Source organism: Ipomoea triloba, chromosome 10 (assembly GCF_003576645.1).
Source record: "Ipomoea triloba cultivar NCNSP0323 chromosome 10, ASM357664v1".
NCBI classification, from domain to species: domain Eukaryota; kingdom Viridiplantae; phylum Streptophyta; class Magnoliopsida; order Solanales; family Convolvulaceae; genus Ipomoea; species Ipomoea triloba.
The window spans coordinates 15234047-15256027 of NC_044925.1; the positions used below are offsets into that span (position 1 = coordinate 15234047).

Genomic DNA, 21981 nt, shown 5'->3' on the forward strand with positions numbered 1-21981 from the left:
TGGAATTTAGATTTAAAAGGCAGAATACATTTTTTAATAATGGCAGAGTACATGTTAATTTTGGAAGTAGGCAAATAACAACACTTACATGGCCGAATCCAATGAACAAAATCGGGTTGGATTTAAATATTGTCCACCCGAAGAGTCCAAAACTGATTGAAAATCCGAATCCGATCAATGTATGTATATTCCTTCAAAAAAAAATGTATGTATATATATATTTATTAAATGGCATGTTGTGTGTGAGTGTGTCATCCACTTAGAAATGTTTAATATAAATATATAAAATACATTGTATAATGGCCAACAAATGGCAGAATGCCTGCACTGCTGCACATGCGTCCAAAACATTAAAAAGTTGGAAAGAGAGCACCTTGTCTTTTACCAAAGTGTACTCCATGCTTTTTCTTTTCTTATCTTCCTTTTGCTTCGTCGAAAATATTCCACCAAAGTTATCCTCCAAAAAAAAAAACTCGTATTGCAAATTTTCTTGGGCCTTTTTCTCTGGCAGGGAGAGATCGACGAACGACAGTGGAGGGCCAGACAGCGGTGGCAAAAGCCTTGTAGGTATTCTTCTTCTCTCCACGGTCGAAGATTCTTCGGGAAATAAGTTAATTTTTTCTTATAATCGTTTTAAATATATAATTGAAATTGTATAATTTATTTATACAGAGGTTCAATATATAATTGAAATTGTATTTTTCTTCAGATCTACAAACTCACGTATATGCTATTGCAATTTTATTTATATTCTATTTGCTATATATTTACATATTCGAATTATACCATAATTTTTCTTTGCTGTTTTCTGATCTGTGATCTTTGATTTCTAAAACCTGCAAAAAAGAATTTTAAAACTATGTCTTTGAAACTTCATAATAAAATCTAGACTCAGTGTATCACTTTGAAATCCTTAAACATACTATTTACAACTAATTTAATTAATCATGAAATATAGCTATAATATAAAATGATATGAATGGAAATAACTATTGAATACCTCTGGTTTCCTAATGATGTTCCCTCGGCTTCAATGTAAATCTCGGGAGGTTTTCACTCCTGGACATGTATTTATAGGCTATTTCCCTCCAAGATTTTGATTCAAAAATATGTAATTATTATTTTTTAGCACATTGAAATTCTAACTGTCCAACTTTTTGACATTATATCAAATTGGAAATGACTTTGAGGTGCCCAAGGAAAAGTGAGCTGCCCAAGGAACCTTTTCCTCTTCCCTAGGAATAATAATATATTCAGCACTATAAAAAAAATGTATATTTAAATATATGTTATACAGTGAATGCAAATTAAAATATTAAGCATGTCATACATGTGAATGCAAATTGTTTTGGACTTTTACATCACTCCAAATGACGTCACTTTATCTAGGGGAAATACAATGATTTGATTGGCCAAAGAGTTATGGCTTTAATATATAGAAGGATATCTTATCTATTGCTAGCTGTTGTATATTAAGTTGTCTTGATATCCATTGCATACAAGAATGCTAATAAATAAGGATTATTGGAAGCTATATATGCCATTGTCTTCAAGCAAGCTACCAGGAGAGGGATCTTCTTCTTCAATTCGAGAGCTATTAGACAACATAATACAAATTTATCCGAAGTCATTAATCGCAAAATAATTTTTTTTTTAAACAAAATAAATGTTATAGAAAAGAAAATATGGAAATTATGAATAAATCGTAAAGCTGAATTTACAAAAGTAGGAAAATATAATATATTGAAAATTGATTCATATATGAGAATAAAACCAAACACTTATATATAAATATACTATGTAGTTTATATATATATATATATATATATATATATATATATATATATATATATATATATATATATAAACTACATGGAAGATTTTATAACGATTATAAGAAAAATTAACTTATTTCTCGAAGAATCTTTGCCCGTGGATATTGGCTGCTTTTGCCGCGCTGGCCATCCACTACCGTTCGTCGCTCTATGCCAGAGTAAATGGCCCAAGAAAATTTGAAATAGAAGATGAATGAAGGAGAGGAAAATATTGGCACCTTCTTCCTTAGTTTACGTCAGCTTTCGGTAGAATATTTTGGGACGAAGCAAATGGTAGTGGAGGTACAGGAAGTGAGAATAAGACAAAAGTTAGTGGAAGGATGCATGTGACAATGAACAAGAATGCATGTGACAATGTTGGAAAATGGAAAAAGGAGTTAAAATTTTTTAAGTATTTTATGGTAAAATTTTGTGTTTTACATTTTTCAAGAAACTTATCAATACTGTATAAATATAGTGATTGTTTCTAAAATGTATCTGTAATTATGGAATGTGAAGTTTATATTCACTACTCCGTATTTGATAATAAAAATGCATTTAGATTTCAAATTTTTCTAAATATAAATTCTTTTATTTGTTTAATCATTAAAATTACATTCTTGCAGTTTCCTAAAAAAATATGAAACTAAAAAACCAAATTTTTAGCTAGCACTATTTATTTTTTGTCCCACTGGCCACCACAATTTATTTTTTGTCCCAACAAATCTGTTTAATTAGCTAGCAAATAATTTGGGCAAATTATGCTATAGAAACGGGTCACCATGTCTAAAACGAGGATCGAGAATATTTAATGAATATAGAGTTAAAATTTGTGAATATAGTGTTTAAATATCTTGAATATAAAATTATAAAATTATAAATATAGAGTTCAAAAATTTTGAATATAGAGTTTTATAATTACGAACGAATTTTGGTGGTTAATTTGATACAGGTTTGATACTTATCCACTTTCTACAAGAACGAATGAGAACAAATCAATAGAAAGTGAAAAAAAAAATATTATCCTTAGAGATGGTTTCCTTTAATAATATTAGGGTTTAGGGTTTACCTTAGAGATGTAGTTTTATTTCTCCAATTGTTCGCCTGGGATAATTTTGTTTCGATGACAATCGTTTCTGCATTTTGTAGACGTCCAACCGACGAACTGGAGGTTAGGGTTTGTCGACCTCAGCTAACAAATCGAACGAGTTTGGGTTTTTGGTGGTGTAATCGCTTCGTTTTTCTTAGGAAAAAGCTATAGATGGTGATCTTTTATAGAGTTGTAGATGGAAAAACATCCAGATCGACGATTTAACCATGGATTTAGGGGTGGATTTTTTGGGAGAAATTTCGAGCAGGGAGGAACGGCGTAGAGGAACCAGAAGCGGCTGGGTAGGGTTTCTAATGTGATGGAGAGTGTTTATGTGTTTTTAGATTTTTTAGGTTTTTTTTTTTTTTTTTAGTGTTTATAGGTTAAGGCTTTTAATTTCTATGTGGGTTGTGGATCAATATTTGGTCAGATCAGTGGAGAGGTTTGGGCTTTGGGTTATTAGTAGTGGGCTTGTGATTATATTTTTTTTACTATATATATATCAATAAAATTTTATATAAATATATGCTTATACATTTGCATGTATAGATGTATAGGTATGTACGTGTGTTTCTACTTCAATAATCATATTGGCACCCACTTCATGTTGATCACGACTACATGTCGGCACCCACTTCAACCTCATTTATGGCATTTTTCATCTAGCATCATCCTGTTAATTAAATTAATTTTATTATAGTGTATGGTATATTCCAAGGATACTCTATTCAGTGTAATGGAAAGTTGTTAATACATAATAAGTTATATATTTACAATTAACCAAATAAGGAATTTTAATTAACATCACAAATTAAACAATTTTAAAAATTACGTAGAATTTATAGAGCTCAATTTTATAACTATTCCTTAATTAGAAATTTTTAATGTCCAACTATATTTATTATTTCATTCTTCGTTTATAGGATACGAAAATAATTCTTGCAATCCAACAGTTAGAACCGACAAAGAAACAATCAAGTGTGGAATTCAATCATCATCTCATTACTGAGATATAGAGTGTTATTTTGATGAGATAGTTGTAATTAAATAGATTCCGAACAAGAGGCCGGGTAGTTGATGGTATATACACTTCAAATACTAATGTAGCTTACTAAAACTTTTACTTTTAAATTCTTTGTATTAAATTTGTAATATACTTTATTTCATTTCGTAATTACCCACCTTAACTTTTAATTCTTATTTTAATTTCAAATAATTATGTTCATGACTTTATTGAAATGGATAAGTCTCATATTTCCTTTTTATATATGAAATTTAATAATACTAATACTTTTTATTAACATAACATAATTATATTATTTTAAAATATTTAGTCCGTGCATCGCACGGGTAGCATACTAGTTTCATTGTAATAATTGTATGCTACATATGTTAATTTAATTTATAGTAATAGAGTTATGCCAAAAATACTCAAAATAACTGAAATTATAATAATGATTTAGGCTTAAAATAATAGTAATAATTATTAATAAGATTAAATGCTATACATCAGTGGTGAAAGAGAAAATGCCACATCATTAAAAAGAAAAAGGTAATATTGACTAGGTCCTTTCTTGTAAAATATTTATTACTTTCTAAATTATTATGTACGGAGTATTCTATTAGGAAACAATTTATTTCTAATTAACAAAATCTATCTAATTTTCTAAACATATCTATTACTTATTACCTGTCTAATTTTTGTTAAATATTTATTACTTATATAATATTTAAACGGCTCATTCATATAACAAAAATTATCTACAATAAACATTATTTCTAGTACAATGAATGAATTGATTAGCATTCTCAACTAGAAGCATTCTCAATAAGTCAAGAATATTAAATTAAGCAAGTGTAACTTAGTAACTTACTTTCATGAGTTGGATGCCGGAATAAATATTTCTTGGTATGATTTCTCTTTCTGAACACACACACACACACACAAAAAGTGTATAATTAAACAAATGTTTTAAAAAAGATAATGTATCATTTAGCATAGAAGTTAACTTACTTTATTTTTAGTAACTCTGTGTATATGTTGAAGCCAATCACCCCCACAAAGCAAAGCTTGTGCTGTTTCAGGTAACAATGAATTCCCTATTTAAACTGTGTGGATTTTGTGGGACAGATGAATTACCTGTTGACATGCCTAATAAAAAACAATAACGAAATCAACTAGTCAACCCAACATAATCATACCTCCACAACTATAACATATTAACATATAGTCTAGGAGTTAGCTTCACATTTGGTATATCTACCTAATCATGCAATCAAGCATTCACAAGTAACATATTTGACTATTAGATATTTGGATGTGAATTAATAATATTTCTGAGCATTTAGTTCTACGATGGATGAACTTAACTGTTAACCAAATAATGAAAGCAATAAAGATAAAATCCAGATATATAACTAAGCATTTACATGATTACATCATAAACTCTTACTGGAGTCAGAGTTACTATGTTCCTCAACAGAGCTTGACAATACTGGAAAACTGGAATGATCACATGCAACTTACACCTAGGGGTGTGCAACGGACGGTTCGGATTGGTTCGGGTGGGCGGATGTTGAAACCGTTCGGATTTCGGATTAGAATATGCAAACCCTATTTCGTTTTTTAATCTAATTTATCCGGTCGGTTTTATGCTATTTCGGTTCGGTCGGTTTGGTCGGATTTCGGATTAAATTTCGGATATCACACAAACAAATTAATACATTTTTTATTTTTCCCAAAACTTTACATTTATTTTTTTTCCATATTTCCAAAATTTATTTTTTATGTTTCCCAAAACTTTACATTTACTATTTTTTCCATATTTCCAAAATTGCAAACTTCCAATTTCCAAAACACATTGTATAATAATTTATACTAAATTACTAATATATAAGTATATTAGCAACTTAGTAATATTATTATACAAACTGGAAATATATATACAAAATTACTAATTTTACTACAACTTGTAGAATAACAAAAATTTACAAAGTAAAACAAAAGTTACAACTTGGTAGATTTACCAATTAAATTCATGAATTCATATATAATAAAATTACAGATATAGTAGGTAGTGTAGAACCAACAAACCTCCTACCACTTCCACCATCACTCAACTCTGAAAAAGTAACAAAAATGTTAAAATTAAGTAAAGTCTTAATTAAAAAAGATTACATATTTACATAAAGGTAAGAACTGTTACCTTTTTCAAATCTCTCCAATTCAAGACATAATAGGGTATTTGTAGGCCTAAGCCAATCTTGAGTACAAACCAAAGCTTCCACAATTTTTTGAGTTAATGAAGTCCTAATAGGATCTAAAATCATTCCAGATGTATTAAAGGGTAATACAACAAATTTCAAACTTCAAACTTCAGTATAGTGAGAAACATATTTTAAAAAACTCAAATAGCTTAAGGGTAATACAACAAATTTCAAACTGCTTGCATGGTTGCATCATATAATTTCACGGAGTTTGCATCATATAATTTCACAGAGTTTGCAGTTTGTATCATAAAGTTCCTCATAAATTGCATCATAAAATATCAAACATTTTTTTAAGGGTAATACACTAATACTCATATAGTCATACACAACATTTCAAATTGTTTGCATCATAAAATTTTAACAGATTTCACCAATACTATTTCACCAACAAGGCACACGAATAACACACTATATAAAAGAAATCCAGAATCAGGAACACCTATATTCCATCATTTAGCTGGATTTTAGAAATTGGGGCTTCCACCACAATGATACTATATGTGAAGTTCACAGATTAAGTACCATTTCTGATTGTACACGACTTCCACCCATAAATCAGTAATAAATCATCAACATGGTAACAATCTAACAGATATATCACACATTCACGACTTCACTGCCTTCACAAATCACAATTAAATGAACAACTAAAAATATAAAACAAGGGTTTTTTATTTTACTTTTTTCTCCCAAAAAATCCCTGGAGAACTAGGGTCTTCTACGAAGAACGGTAGAAGAGTCAATATTTCTGCTAGCTAGGGCTTCCACCACGTCAATCCGTCACGGCGTCACCGGCGTCCGGAGCGAACAGAGAACTCCACGGTTCCAGCACTCTAGAGTCACGGCGTCATCTGGACAAAACACTGAGAACAGAGAACTAAGCTCAACAAAACCACGGTTTAAGCACTCCACCGTCACGGAGTCACCGGAGTCCGGCAATAACAGAGAAGAGTGGTCTCTACTCTCTAGAACTCGAAGAAGAAGATATTCGGACTTCAGAGTTCAGAGGGAAGAAGAAGACCGGAGTCCGGTGAAGGCGGCGATAACAGAGGGAAGAAGAAGACAAGAAATCGAAGAAGAAGAGAAGGCGAGAAGGGAGAGGATTAGGTCTCCGCCTCTCTGGTAGATCTGATTGTCTGAAGTATGAACTGAACGGAGTGAAGGTGAGAAGGCCGAAGGGAGAGGATTAGAGGAATCATATAAATGAGAACTGATACTGAAGTGAGGAGTGAGGACTGACTGACTGCGCATCCTCTAACACTAATATATATATGGGAACCATGAAACCTAACCCTAGTTTTAATCGGGTTGTCGGGCGGTTCGGGTTCAGAAAATGCACACCCTACCCGAACCCTTCAAACCGTAAAAATAGCATTGTTTGGGTCGGTTTATGGATTTCGGGTTCGGTCGGGCCGGTTTCTCTCTAAACGGATTGCGGGCCGGACGGGTTGGGCGGGTTGTGCTCACCCCTACTTACACCTCATATATAGGGTATAAGGTATTAACAACATATTATCTGTTATTGACTTCTGAAGCATGAGGTTTAGTACCGGAATACATATACAGCTAAACAGAATACCCATATGTAAAAGATAGAGAACAAAAATGAAATCACTGACAGAAAATCAGTAAGAATATCAAGGCCATAAACAGAGAAATCAAATACAACATCCCATTGACTAGAAGAAGTTCACAACATAATAACTTGATTCAAAGACGATTCCCAAATAGCATCAGAACTTCAGCACACATACACCATACACATATAACAGCAGTACAACACACATGCTTGAAGTAATCCAGCAAAAAAGTAGAAAATAAGAAAAAACATACACAGAAAACTAAGTAGAAACACAGCCAAAAAGTAGAAAATAAGAATAAGAAACACCTACCGGCTCTGGCTGTGGGCGAAGGCTGATACAGAGTGGCAGCAGCTGAGCAGCAGTCGGCGGTCGTCGTTGTCGGCTATCGCAAGGGAGGTGGAGCACTCGTCGGCAGTTGACAGCGGCGGTCGTCGTCGCCACTCGGCAGCAGACAGTCGGCGGGCAGGTTGGAGACTTGGAGAGTGGGAGATTTTGGCTGCATAAGCAAATTAGGGTTTCAATTTCAATTTTAGATTTTTAGTAGAGTTATATCTTTGGTCCTACGGTTAGTGGGGCAATGCCAATTTTAGTCCACTTCATTAATGTTTGCTACATTACGACAAGTCTTATTTAGTCCTTATCACTTTTAGTCAACCGTTAAAATTTTTGTCAACTGGCCATCCAAAACAAGGGTTTTTTTGGTGCTTTAGTCATCTCCTTGACCCTTTGTAGTGGTTTTCCTCACACATTTTCATCCAGTGAAGAGGTCCGACGAAAGCCATGTGAGCCACATTACAAAGCCATGACTTTCGCTGGACCTCTTCATTGGATGACAAAGTGCAAGGAAAGCCACTACAAAGGGTAAATGAGATTATTAAAGCATAAAAAGACCAAAATACCCATGGTTTGGACGATTATTTAAGCAAAATTTTAACGGTGGACTAAAAGTGGCAAGGACTAAATAAGACCGGCCGCAATGTAGCAAAAATTAATGAAGTGGGCTAAAATTGGCAATGCCCCAATAACAGTATGACCAAAAATGAAAATGACTCTTTTTAGTATTTTAATTTAATATTATATACATATATATATATATATATATATATATATATATATATATATATACGCTCGCGAGCTGCTCGACGTGCCACGAACCTAAGACATTTGAATTCGAGCTCAAATTTGATCAAGTTCGAGCCGAGCTTTGACCGAACGACCCGCAAACTGTTCGACTCATTTACACCCCCTAATTTACACCTTACATCTATTTTATTCAATATATATAACTTTCTAAAATTATTATATTATAATTTAAAAAATCTTTATTTTTAATTGACAAAAACTATTTAATTTTTTATATCTATCTAAACAGCTAAATCAATTAAAACCCACAAACTCCTAACTTTAATTACAACTTTAGTCTCTGTTAGAAATAATTGCAATTTATCTTGTAATAATTTTTTTTGGATGTACCCACAATTTCTATTGTCGAACAGCGACTAATCCTCTCACTGAATTATAGGCACATATAATGGATGGAACAGACGACCTGAAAATTTAAAAATAAACCATACCCATAATCAATGATCGAATAATATATATTAATCAAAACTCAAACTTTCTATGCCATAAGAACCAAATCTGTCAATCTTCTTTCTCTGTAAAAATCTTCATCAATTTTCTATTAGTAAAGAATTCTCTTCGGTAAATTATTTTTTATATCTATTTTTTTTATTATTGAAATCTTATGGTAAGCTTTTGCTTTTTTTTTTTTTTTTGTTTGTTTTTGCTTGTTTATTTTTTGTTTTTTTGTTTTTTTGTTTTGTTTTGTTTTGTTTTGTTTTTTTTTTGTTATTTGTATGGAGTGAAAAAGGTTAAGTTGAGCTTGTAACTTGAGTTATGAGTTTTTGCGTCTTTGTATAATTTAATTGCAGATGAACAATAATTAACAATTGAGACAAATGGAAATAACTCATTTTGATAAGAACAATTAAGACATAAGAAATGTGGCTCTATTTATGTTCCATCATCTTATGTGTTTTTTGCTATTACAATTTGTCGTATAGTTTGCAAATTTGATTTTTTACATAATTGTATATTGTTGTGTGGAGTAATAAATAAATATGTTTTGAAAATTAGATAGATAATAAGTAATAAATATGTTTAGGAAACTAGATAGATTTTATTAATTAGAAATAAAGAGTTTCTTAATAAAATACATAATAATTTAGTTTACGAAAGCACGTGTAATTACTAACAAAATTTAGTGTTTGATTTTACTGATATTGGGCTTTTGGTATTTTAATCAATTTGTCTTATTTCCGTTGTATTATTTATTTATTTACATACTTCAGTTTAAACCAAATATAAGAATCTAATATTCCAGCAATCTAATATTCCCAATGTAATATAACGTTTCGTAAACCAAACTCCGCTAAATGTCTAAATTCTAATTTTTTCTGTTTTCAAGTTTTCGAAAAAAAAATAAAAGGAAAAAAAAGAAGAAGCATGTTTTCTAAAAAAAAAAAAAAGACTAAAGCCCTAAAACTAGGGTTCTAATAAATTCTGATAAGCGCTACATTTTCAGTCTCCCGCTCCAACTCCTCCAAGGAAGCCTCCTAATTTCAGTTCTGCACTTCCCGCAGCGGCAGATTCGCAGAAGTCCGCACTCCGCACTGCCGCAACGCCCGCAAGCCCGCCGATCACCGCAGTCCGCCGCCCACCGCTCACTGGAGCACCGCCCGCTACCCGCCTCCTGCCGGTCGCCGCCTGACGCCCACAGCCTGCCGCTCACCGGAGTCACCGCCCGTCGCTACATTCCAGAGTCCAGACCATTTGAAACCACTGCTGTACCAAAACTCCAAAAGGTTAATTGTAATTAACTAATTATGTATTTATTTTATTTTATTTTTTTTGTTAAAAAAAAAACTAATTATGTATTTATGTTTGTCAGCTCTGTGCGGCTCTGTGTATGTTTTTTTACTTTGAAAAATGGATTGGTTAATTACTTAATTTAATAGCTTACACTCCTTACAGAGAAGCTAATAGCTATACTATATTGCACATTTGCACTAGCAATTTCAAAGTACATAATGCCATGATGTATGATTATTGGTTAATTCCTTAATTCAAAATTTTGACTTCTTATTTGTAATTTTGTATGAAGTGCAGGCTGCGATTTCCACTCTTCCAGGCTCCAGAAGGCAGCAGGGCAGTCTCCAGTGGGTAAGTTCACAGTTCTATTTTTTGATTTTTTTTTCTAAATAATTTGGCCGGCTAAACCGCCCGTGGGTACCGGCATAGTTGCGTTTTATGTCTACAAGACGACAACCATGCTTCAGCAATCAGCAGTCAGCACACTCGACTTGAGTGGGAGAAGCAATCTTGCAGTGTAGTGAGAGGAACACACATTCGAGAAATAGAGCGAAAATGAGGAGGAGATTCGGCGGCTATGCTGCTTCAATTCTTCTTCTACTTCTTCCGGTTTTAACATTATTAGGTAATCAAATCCCCTATAATTTTCCTTTTTCGTTTCTATGAAATTCTGAGCTCGCTCCATCAATCCTGCTTTCTTTGTTTGATAGGCACGGCGGCGGAAAGTGAATTTTCGGCGGCGGCGGCGGAAATCATATCGAGATTCCAGGCATACCTCAGAATCGACACCGCCCAACCCGAGCCAAGGTACGGAGAAGCGGCGGATTTCATAATCTCTCAGGCGAAATCCCTATCCCTGGAAACTCAGATTGTAGAATTCGTGAAGGGGAAGCCTGTGGTTATCCTCAAGTGGCCTGGCAAGGATTCCTCCCTCCCCACTATCCTCCTCAATTCCCACACCGACGTCGTCCCTTCCGAGCCTCACAAGTGGTCGCGCCCGCCTTTTGGCGCCCAAATCGATCGCGCCACCGGTAACATCTACGCCAGGGGCTCCCAGGACATGAAATGCGTCGGCCTCCAGTACTTGGAAGCGATTCGCAGCCTCAAGGCTTCTGGATTCCAGCCTATCCGCACCGTCTACCTCTCCTTCGTCCCCGATGAGGAAATCGGTGGCCACGACGGCGCTGAGAGCTTTGCACATTCTGATATCTTTTCGAAGATGAACGTCGGGATTGTGCTCGACGAGGGGTTGGCTTCCCCCACGGATAACTACCGCGCCTTCTACGGTGAGAGGTCCCCTTGGTGGTTAATTATCAAGGCAGTTGGGGCCCCTGGACACGGTGCCAAGCTCTATGATAATTCTGCCATGGAGAATCTTTTTACGAGTATTGAAAGTATAAGGAGGTTCAGGGCTGCTCAGTTTGACTTAGTCAAGGCTGGCCTCAAGGCTGAAGGAGAAGTCATTTCTGTTAATATGGTGTCTTTGAAAGCTGGCACCCCTTCCCCCACGGTATTTGCTCTTTGCTTAACCCCCAACAACCTCAAATTTCGTTTAGAGCTCTATTTATATATTGCTATTTGCTAGGCACTGCAAATCTGCAATAGGCAAGGCATACTTTTTCTTGTATCTGTTTATCTACTACTACTGAATGGTGGTTGGTGTCTGGTTGTTGTACATTTGCAATGCATATTAAGGGTGTGTTTGCTTCATGGTGTTAGACACTAGGGATGAGAATGAAAGTTTGTTTGGTTGACAACCTTTTAAAGTACAAGTGTGTTTGCTTCATGGGGTTAGACACTGCGGATAAATCATAAACAATGTTTGATTGACAACTTTTTAAAACACATGTATAGGATTTGATTACCCCTATAATTACAAAATCTATTACCTAATTTAAATCAGGTATCATTCCATTAATTCAGCTTTATCCCTCCTCATTTCTTTGCCTCTCACTCATCTCTCCTCACTTCATTGACTTCTTTGCTGCATTGCCTACTCACTTCATTGCCACTCTTAAGGTCAATTGCCCTGATTTTTCGTTTTTGTATTTTTAAAAACTTTATTCCGATTATCGGGTCACATTAATATTGGTAATCATTTTAATTCCATCGTACTACCAACCAAGTATTTGATTCCTATTCCCATTCCGGTTCCCATGTTCGAACCAAACACACCCTAAAATTTGTATGGAAGATGACCACATCGACCCTCTTCCTTCTTTTGCTGATTTCGTGATTCAAACTAATCCTGTTTCAATTTTATGTGTTTCTTTTTAATTTTATTGGATGGTCTCATCTACCTGGAAGTGGATTCACCAATTGACCTGATTTGCATCTGCAATGCTGAAACTCATCTTTAGTTCATTGGTTCATACTTTAATTGTTGTAGCTTAAATGATGATTAAGATATAATGAGTAGTGGTTACCATAGATTTGATTAGCCATATATTTGATATCATCATATTTGTTACTGATTTTGTGGATTCTTTTCATCTTCTCAGGGCTTTGTCATGAACTTGCAGCCGTCTGAAGCAGAAGCAGGCTTTGATATTCGAGTTCCACCAACTGCTGATCAAACCTCATTGGAGAGACGAATTATCGAGGAATGGGCACCTGCTTCACGCAACATGACCTTTAAGGTAAGAAGGAAATCTGTGACATTATACATCAATGGTGCAGTTCACAAGGGGTGTGTCTTGGTAATGCTTGAAGTTGTGGTTCCTCTTTGCTCATGTCAATGTGTAGAAAGAATATGAATTGAAGTAATCAAAATTGAGCTGTTCTTTTTTTTTTTTTTTGTTTAAATTTGTGTGTGTGTTGTTGTTGTTGTTTTCCTGTGCTTTTATTGATGAGGGTGGAAATATACTACTTCCAGAGAAAGCATATATTGTGTCTTGTTGAATATGGGAAAGTATGCTAGGGTTTTAATATTGGGCTTAGCCTGACTTGTATCTTGTCTTGTATATATAAATATAGCATTTTCTCTGCATATTTTCATTAAATAAATTCAGTTCCTTTGATCCCTTTATGTTCCAATGTCCGCTTTTGCATCCTATTGTACCCAAATGGAGCCTTGGTTTTTGCAAATGGCTGCGAGGACCCCATTTTTCAGTGTTTTGGAACTTGTTTTGTCCATCTGCTTAACTGAAATTTCCTGCATCATTGTCACATATATGTAGAAACATGTTGCTTCCGAAAATTGCAATTGTTCTGATCATTGTTGTAGCTTGGACAGTTCAAGGCTAAGGCATCCATATATGATAAGTTTGGAAGACCAGCACTTACGTCTCCTGATAGTTCTAATATTTGGTGGGCCTTATTAGAGGAAGCTGTCAAGGATGCAAATGGGAAACTAGGAAAGCCAGAAATATTTCCTGCCTCAACAGATGCACGCTACTTTAGAGAGATAGGTTTGCCAGCTATTGGCTTTTCTCCTATGGCAAACACTCCCATTCTCCTTCATGATCACAATGAGGTTAGCACTTTAGTTTCTATATACAATAGTCTTTGTCTAAGAAGATCTATTCTGATGCACATTCTTATTGTTTTCATAAGTATAAATTTTATTTCTTACCTTTTATGATATACTGCCATCTTAATAAAGGCTCTTTGTGGTAGAGCTTATTTTAGAGTTTATAACTTATTTTAAGCTACCATGTTTGGTAAAACATGGGGACCTTAAACGCAAGTAGCTTTTCAAAATAAGCTACTGGCTTTTTTAACTTTTTTTTTTTTAATGACATATTGACACCATCATTCATTAATCAAAATCTTAATATCTTAGTTTATCCGCTTGTCTTTTTACACTTATTAGCTAATTCAACAATTAATTTTACCAAACACTTTAATTTCAATTAGTTAGCTTATTAGCTTCTAATTTTTCAGCTTTCAGCTATGCGTGCCAAACATAGCCAAAGTATTTTGAGATGAAAAGTTCTCTATGCACTTGTCTTCTCTTTAACCGTAATGTCAGTGTTACACAAGATACAATGGCCTAATAGGATAGAAGTATGACACCTAAGAGAGAAAAAGTGCAAAGATTTGGGTGAGAGCTGGTTGCAGTCAACCACTGAAATGGATATATATATTTATATACATTCTGGTTTCTTTTTGAATGTATAACCAATTCTAATTAGTAATGTATTTTGAAATTCTTCAGTTTTTGAACAAGGATGAATATTTGAAGGGAATTCGTGTTTACGAGTCAATAATCAGGGCATATGCATCTTTTGTTGAGCACACTCGAGATAATGTGTCCAAAGAAGAATTATGAGGATACGATACACTGATACAGCAGTCCTTCCTATCACACGATGCAATAAAAGGCCTCCCTTGTGAAACTCTGGCACTTATGTCATGTTCAATTTACAAGAAATGCCTCTTCCTGGCGGATTTGTATGTTTTAAAATGTGAGGCTAAATAACTATGGACATGATACAAATGTCAATCGTGGCTGTGATATTTCTTCTTGTTTTATGCGATAGCTTCAGAACTGAGAATCAGGTAGATACAGGCAGGGATGGATAAATTTGATGATGTTTCTTGCTCCTATCCAGATTCAACACCCTTTATCATCAGAAAAGATGTTGTATGTTACTTTGTCTAACATAAAAAGCTAAGAGTTATTTATGAAAAGATGTACGCTACTTTCCCCTTCTCCTACTACTCTTCTTCCATTCCTTTGTTAGCTTATTTTTGTAGAAGTAATCATAAGGGTTTTGTTGGGTTGTTGTTTTGTTGTGGTTTGAGGTAAGGGTTTGGTGTTATGGTGGTGTTTTGGCTTGAGAAAATAAAAGAAGGGTGTATAAGTTTTATTGTTGAAATTATGGGCTATTTTTGTTACTTTAAATCCTTAAAAATTGTGTTAATATGGTGTTATTTTGCTTTTAAAATAGTGTATGTTCATGTTTTAAAGTTTGAAGGTGTTAATGTATTTTGGTGTTCAGCTTGAGTGTGTTTTGGAAGTATGGTTGTGCAGAAATTCGAATTTCCACTGCGCAGTGGGTACAGGAATTTCCAGTGACTGAGATGGGCCAAGCACCTTGTGCTCAAATGGCATGTAGTGGACTCCCTCAAATGAAAGGTCATGAGTTCGAGTCTCAGTGGAGGAGATATCGAAATTGACTCTTTATGTTTCAACACTTTGAGAAAAGTATGTATGAATAGGGTAGTTGTATTCAAAAAAAAAATATATGTGTTAACTAATCCTGTAACAATGAACAGAGATGGGTTGCTTAGCAAGTGAAAGGTCGCGGGTTCGAGTACTCCTGCTAGCATCTCTTGTTTTCCTTTGTTTTTATATACAGATTATACCCATAAAATGATTTATTTTGGCTTAAGTGAGAGTTGAACCCTAACCCTTATGTTTTTAATATATTAAATTCCTTCCAATTAAACTACTTCAATCCTTTAAAATTATTTTAGTTTAATAAACTACTATATGATTTTTAAAGAGTTCTATACTAAAAAAATTACACTACTATTTTTGGGAAGGACTTATATTTTACATATTTCTTAGCTTGATTAAATTTAGTACTAATAATTTAAAATATTATGTATTTTAAGAAAATATGTGATTTGAAAATCTATGTACCAAAAATTATGAATAGTCATACTATTTTGAGAAAAATACATTATAGTTTGGGAAACTTATATTTTGAGGGATATTAGTTGTTGTTGTTGTTGTTTGTTCAATATAAACTTTATTTTAGAAAACTACATTTGGTAATTTACGATTAATGTTTGGCAAGACCAAGACGCTCGCGGCCGTGAGGTCCTGAGTTCGAAACCGTCTGCCACCCGGGTTTGAGCCGGTCAGCTATGGGCAACCTAGGCTGGTTAACCTCCTTGTGGTCCTTTGTCGGCTAGGATCACAGGGCGAGGGTTTACTCACATACTCGGAAGAGGAGTGGGGTTTGCCTCGATAAACCCAATATATTAATTATATCAAGAAATAAATAAAGGCTAAGTTGGCTTAGATGGTAAGGCTTTAAGGTAGAATGAAATGGGAGATAGATCAAACCTTACAGCATCAGTTTAGTTTTTCGAGTTTTTAGTTACCTTTCAATTGGATTTTGAGATTAGTGAAATTTTGTTTTTGACATTTTTTAATATTAATAGTGTGAATTCTAATTGGATTTTTTATTTGTCACATTGTGACTTCTTCTCTTTTTTATTTTTATTTTTTCTTTTTTTAATATTAATAGTGAGGTGAATGATTTATAATGTGTTTTTCATTCAAATTAATTATGTTTTATATTTTGTTTTAAATATTTTTTATCTTGATGTATTTTTATTTTTTATCACTAGTTAACAATATTTATGACTCGGTATATAAGTTTTTCATTTTTTTTTTCAAAATATGTCGTTAGTTTTAATCTTCCGCCCCCACTGAAAAAGATTTCTGGCTCCGCCACTATTCGGAGACAACGTATTATTTTGATAGTTATATAAAAATGTATTATTTTAGAGAATATTAACTATACTCATTTTTGGAGGATTTATCTACGTTGAACATTGAAATTATATAAATGCATATATATATATATATATATATATATATATATATATATATATATATATATATNTTTTTTTTTTTTTTTTTTTTTTTCTAGGTTTGTCTGATATGGTTGCTAGGCAGTTTACCATCTTGGTTGCGCTATCTGATTCACTACTGAAAATATTCTGGAATTGTTTCAATACAATCATAACTTCCAATGTCCATCGAAATTTTGTGTCTGTGATCGATTTTCCAGTTTCCACCAGTGAACTCATACTATGAAAATTCTGCTTCCGTTAGTTTTTCCTACGAATTTTATGATTTTGATCTTAGAAGAGACTGGAACAGGTGACAAGTATATGATTAATTCTTCTATTTTACAACAGAATACAGTTGTGACACATAATGTATTGTTTTTTTGAAAGCTCTTCATAAAGTGTACTCATGTTACAAATGGATAAGTTATCAGTACTACATAAAGAGTATGAGGAATTGAGCATTTAAAGTTACTTGATCCTGCTACAATTCAGTCTTTAAAGTACTGCTTTAAAGTTTTAGATGTCCAATGAGATTTGGCATTTTGGCGACTTGAATAAATGGACTATATGTCTATGTCATATGAAATGCATTTGTGGATGCATTTGGCAGAATGTCTTGGATGGTTATAATGGAACAGCCATGGCATACGGGCAAACTGGGACAGGGAAAACTTGCACTCTGGGACGGTTGGGAGAAGAAGGTACTGCTGACCGTGGGATAATGGTGAGTGCAATGGAAGATATTCTTGCTGAAATATCACTGGAGACTGAAACAGTTTCTGTATCTTACTTGCATGTTGTTTCCCCCACAGAAAGATCAAATACTTTTAATTTATAATAAGTTTGTATTTCATAATTTAAAATGCTTTGTGGAAAATGTCTTACTGTGACTAGGTGTAACTAGGAAATGTTGGGAATTGGGGTTCCTAAACCGAATCAATTCCAAACCGAATATCTAAATGCCCACCCCTAAGTAATAGATGGTCATTTGTATTGTGTAATAGTCTGTCAACATCCAAGAAGGGAGCAAACTAAGGCCAAGGTGATATTTTCCCTAGCTGAAAACAGTCTAAACTAACTAGGAGTATTATTTTCTTCGTTCTTGTGAATCAATTATTTACTAGCAAATTGCATTTGCTTTTACTTGTGACCCTTCCAATAACCCTTTTCTTTATTGTATGTTTGTAAGGATCTGTAATTTTGTAATTTTTATGGCAGGTTCTGCCATTTAAAAAAAAAATCTATGTACTTATGTCTGAAATGTCTATAGTCACATTTTCTGGTTTAATATACTTTCTAGTTTACTGGTGTTTTTTTCTTTATCGTTTGCCTTTTTCTTTTTGGTCTGGAACTGATTCATAAAGCATTTATTAATTGTAGTTTGGAACTGATTCATAAATAATTTGAAAATAGCAATTTACTTGTAGATGAAAAATTGTTTTAAAGCATTGTTTCTTTCCTATTAGGATTGGTGGTGGATATCCCCTGACTCATGCCTCACCAAGTTGGTCTTCTTGGCAAACTCCATTCTTCACTGTTTAGAGAATGCCGACGATCAATGACCACCAGCAAGAGAGTGCAAGACCGGAGCAAGAAGAAGCGAGTGCATGACCTTGAAATTGTTGTAGAGAAGCACAAAATCCTCTCCAAAATCCTCTTCATACTTGAAACTCTGAAGCAAGAGTCCGAGCAAATCATCCCTGTACGTTCCCTTGATCAGTACCGGAGGCAAATTAACCTCCCAAAACCTCACAAGTTCTCAGTTTTCCTTCGGAAATGTCCCAAGCTTTTTGAGCTTTATAAGGACCAGAGGGGAATTTTATGGTGCGGAATGACTAAAGAAGCTGAAAATCTGCTGCAAGAAGAGGAAGAACTCATAGAAAAGAATAGTGATAAGGCTGCAGAGTTTGTGACTCGGATGCTAATGATGTCAATTGGTAAGCGTATTAGTCTGGATAAGATTGTGCATTTCAGGAGGGATATAGGGTTGCCACTGGATTTTAGGAGCCATTGGGTGCACAAATATCCTGATTATTTTCGAGTTGTGAGGCCTTTTGTGCCTTATGATGAGGGTGAATATTTGGAACTTGTGAATTGGAAGTCTAGTTGGGCAATTACTGAGTTGGAAAAGAAGGTGATGGGCGTTAGCAAGGCCCCTGAAGATTATGTTCCAGGTTTTCTTTCTCTGTCTTTCCCAATGAAGTTCCCACCAAACTATAAGAAGCTGTCCAAGTACAGAGGTCAGATTGAGAACTTCCAGAACAGGGAGTATTTGTCCCCTTATGCAGATGCTAGTGGATTAAAGGCTGGGTCACAGGAGTTTGATAAGAGGGCAGTGGCTGTGATCCATGAATTGCTTAGTTTTATGATTGAGAAGAGGCTTGTGACAGATCATTTGACACATTTTAGGAGGGAGTTTGTGATGCCTCAGAAGCTTATGAGACTATTGCTCAAACATTTTGGCATCTTTTATGTTTCAGAGAGAGGGAGGAGATTTACTGTGTTCCTGAACGAGCCTTATGAAGGTTCAGAGTTGGTTGAGAAACATCCTCTGGTTGTTTGGAAAGAAAAGGTTCTTAGCCTTGTTGGCTACAGAAAGAAGAAAGATAAAGAAGAAACCTTGGAGGATTTACAAGAAAGAGACACAAACTTATTTGAGATTGATTCGGAAGATTATAGTGTTCAGTTAGCACATGAGAATGAGGAGGAGGAGATGAGTGGTTTGGAGAGTGATTCAATTGAAAGTGACTCTGAAATGGAGATTGAAGAGATTTACAATGCATATAAAGTATCTGAATGAAGCCGTTCTAGCTTAACTGGCCTAGGTGAGCCTCCTTTGCCTAAAATCTCAGCTCCTCTTTGCAAAATGGATTCTAATTGTTTTCTTCTCAAGTTCTCATTTTTCCATGCTAAGTGATATTAATGTAATTTCATTGAGTGGTTGGTTTAGCATGATTTTCCATGGAATATATTTAGTATGAGATGTCAATGTATTGGAGAAATATAGATCATTAGAACAATAAATGTGAAATGATAGATTGTTGTGGTGGTGGTTAGTGAGGAGGGGGAGAGGGATTGTTCTTGGTGAGGACAGTGGTGTGAGAATTTATAGAAGTTTTTAATGGAGAGAGAGTAAGCATGTCTTTTTAATTACCCAAGTGAATTGCCCTCTTTTGCAGAGTGTTCTAGAAACCAAAAAGTTATTCACTACTTTGTGAAGAACCTAGGGATTTTCTTACCGCTCAATAGTTATATTTCCTGGCCTTTTCATTTCAGGTATAGGCATTTTTGCAGGGATTCTTTATTGCGGTCTGCTATGTCTACAGTTGGCAAATCTACCTGCAGTCTTCTAATGCTTTAAAATTCTTAGGCCAGTAATCGGTAATGAATTCTACTATCAAATTGTTCATGGCACTTGTGGTTTTCTGGGGTTGGATGCTTCTGCAGGTGATGGATCATGAAAGTTACCAGTAGTTCAACACATTATGCAGTCAACTGGATTATGATTTCGAAACTATAAGTTATAATCCATCGCTCAGAAAGTGCATGTAGATGTCAACAGCCTAGGTAACACATCAAGGTTTAGGTAATCAAGTGATCATTTGTTCCTTCGTTCTTGTTTGCACTAACATATTATGATTGATTCCCAGTGAAAATTTTGACGTTTTGGACAATGAAATGTTGGTAGTTGTATTGCTAAAAGATTACCAGCTCAGACTTGTGAAATGGGCATACGAATGACTGAATGAGTATAGAGTTGAAAGGATCTGCCCAGAAAAATGTATTAACCAATAATTTTTATGTTCATGTAATTTCTTAGTAGTATTTACAAGGTTGATTTTATTTTCAAACTTGAAAGAAATGGCTTAGGCATTAAGAGAATTATTTATTTTGTACAATGAATAAACTTTTGTTTATTTTAATTTGTTCATCTTTGTAAGAATAAAATCATTTTTGGGTTTGTATTTATAGAGTAAGTCCTATGTGTGTTTAAATTGGTTAAGAGTATCATATTAAGCAATAAATCTAATTAATTTAAACTAGTTATTTTGTGTTACATGTGAGTTAATTGTTTTTCTTTTTTGGAGCATTTTAAACGTTTCAATATTTTTGTGATATAAACTTCTTAAAGATAAATTTAATCCATCATAATTAGATATTGTACCATATCATTTAAATGTATCATGTGAGAAATAATTTTACTAAAAGTTTTACCAATATCTAGCGCCTAGGCGGTCAAGTAATTTGAATATATTGTCTTCACTTTTCCCACTTAGGGCTAGGAGATGTTAGATTGTTATAATTTCTAAACTAATTAACTACATATTTTATATAATTACATGTTTTAGATGATTAGTTAAGTACATGACTAATATAGAAGAGGAATAGTCGAGCATGTAAAAAAAAATTACGCGGTTGAGTTAAGAGCCAACTCGGTCAAGTTGGATATTGACTTGGTCGAGTTAGGCGTCCAACTCGGGGCCTAGTTGGTTGGTTAGTTACTCATCCGACTAAAAGTTGCCTAGGACTGATGTCTTGGCCTTGGGGGTGCCTAGCGCCGCCTAGGCAATTTTTACAACATTGATAAATAGTGTCACTATAAATTAATAAAAATAATTTTTTTTTAGTACTGCTGACTCTGTTACAATGCAACAGTTGCCTCCACTGAGACCACAAGGTCTTGAGATAAAAGAAATTATTAAAAGTCAATAGCTCACTTTGAATCATTACATGGAATTTTCAAAATAAGTTATTATTAAATTAAGCTATAAACTCTATCAAAGAGAACATATATATTAGACCTCATGAATTC

The 21981-nt window shown here is 34.1% G+C and overlaps 2 protein-coding genes across 4 annotated transcripts; both read left to right on the forward strand.

The window, feature by feature from the left end:
* The first annotated feature begins 10323 nt into the window (after positions 1-10323).
* LOC116031944 (aminoacylase-1-like) lies at positions 10324-15293 on the forward strand. 3 transcript variants are annotated; one of them, XM_031274318.1, is made up of 7 exons: positions 10324-10624; positions 10929-10982; positions 11061-11256; positions 11342-12141; positions 13133-13270; positions 13858-14106; positions 14791-15293. In XM_031274318.1, the coding sequence occupies exons 3-7, from the start codon at positions 11187-11189 to the stop codon at positions 14902-14904; spliced, it is 1371 nt and encodes a 456-aa protein (XP_031130178.1). In that variant the 5' UTR covers positions 10324-10624; positions 10929-10982; positions 11061-11186; the 3' UTR covers positions 14905-15293. The 3 variants fall into 3 exon arrangements, with proteins under 3 accessions (XP_031130178.1, XP_031130179.1, XP_031130180.1); XM_031274319.1 differs by having other exon boundaries at positions 11099-11256; XM_031274320.1 differs by having other exon boundaries at positions 10325-10624; positions 13867-14106.
* Positions 15294-17249: 1956 nt separating this feature from the next.
* Positions 17250-21135, forward strand: LOC116032732 (protein WHAT'S THIS FACTOR 1 homolog, chloroplastic-like). Its single transcript, XM_031275436.1, has 3 exons — positions 17250-17892; positions 18635-19993; positions 20445-21135. The coding sequence occupies exon 2, from the start codon at positions 18661-18663 to the stop codon at positions 19966-19968; it is 1308 nt and encodes a 435-aa protein (XP_031131296.1). The 5' UTR covers positions 17250-17892; positions 18635-18660; the 3' UTR covers positions 19969-19993; positions 20445-21135.
* Positions 21136-21981: the final 846 nt, after the last annotated feature.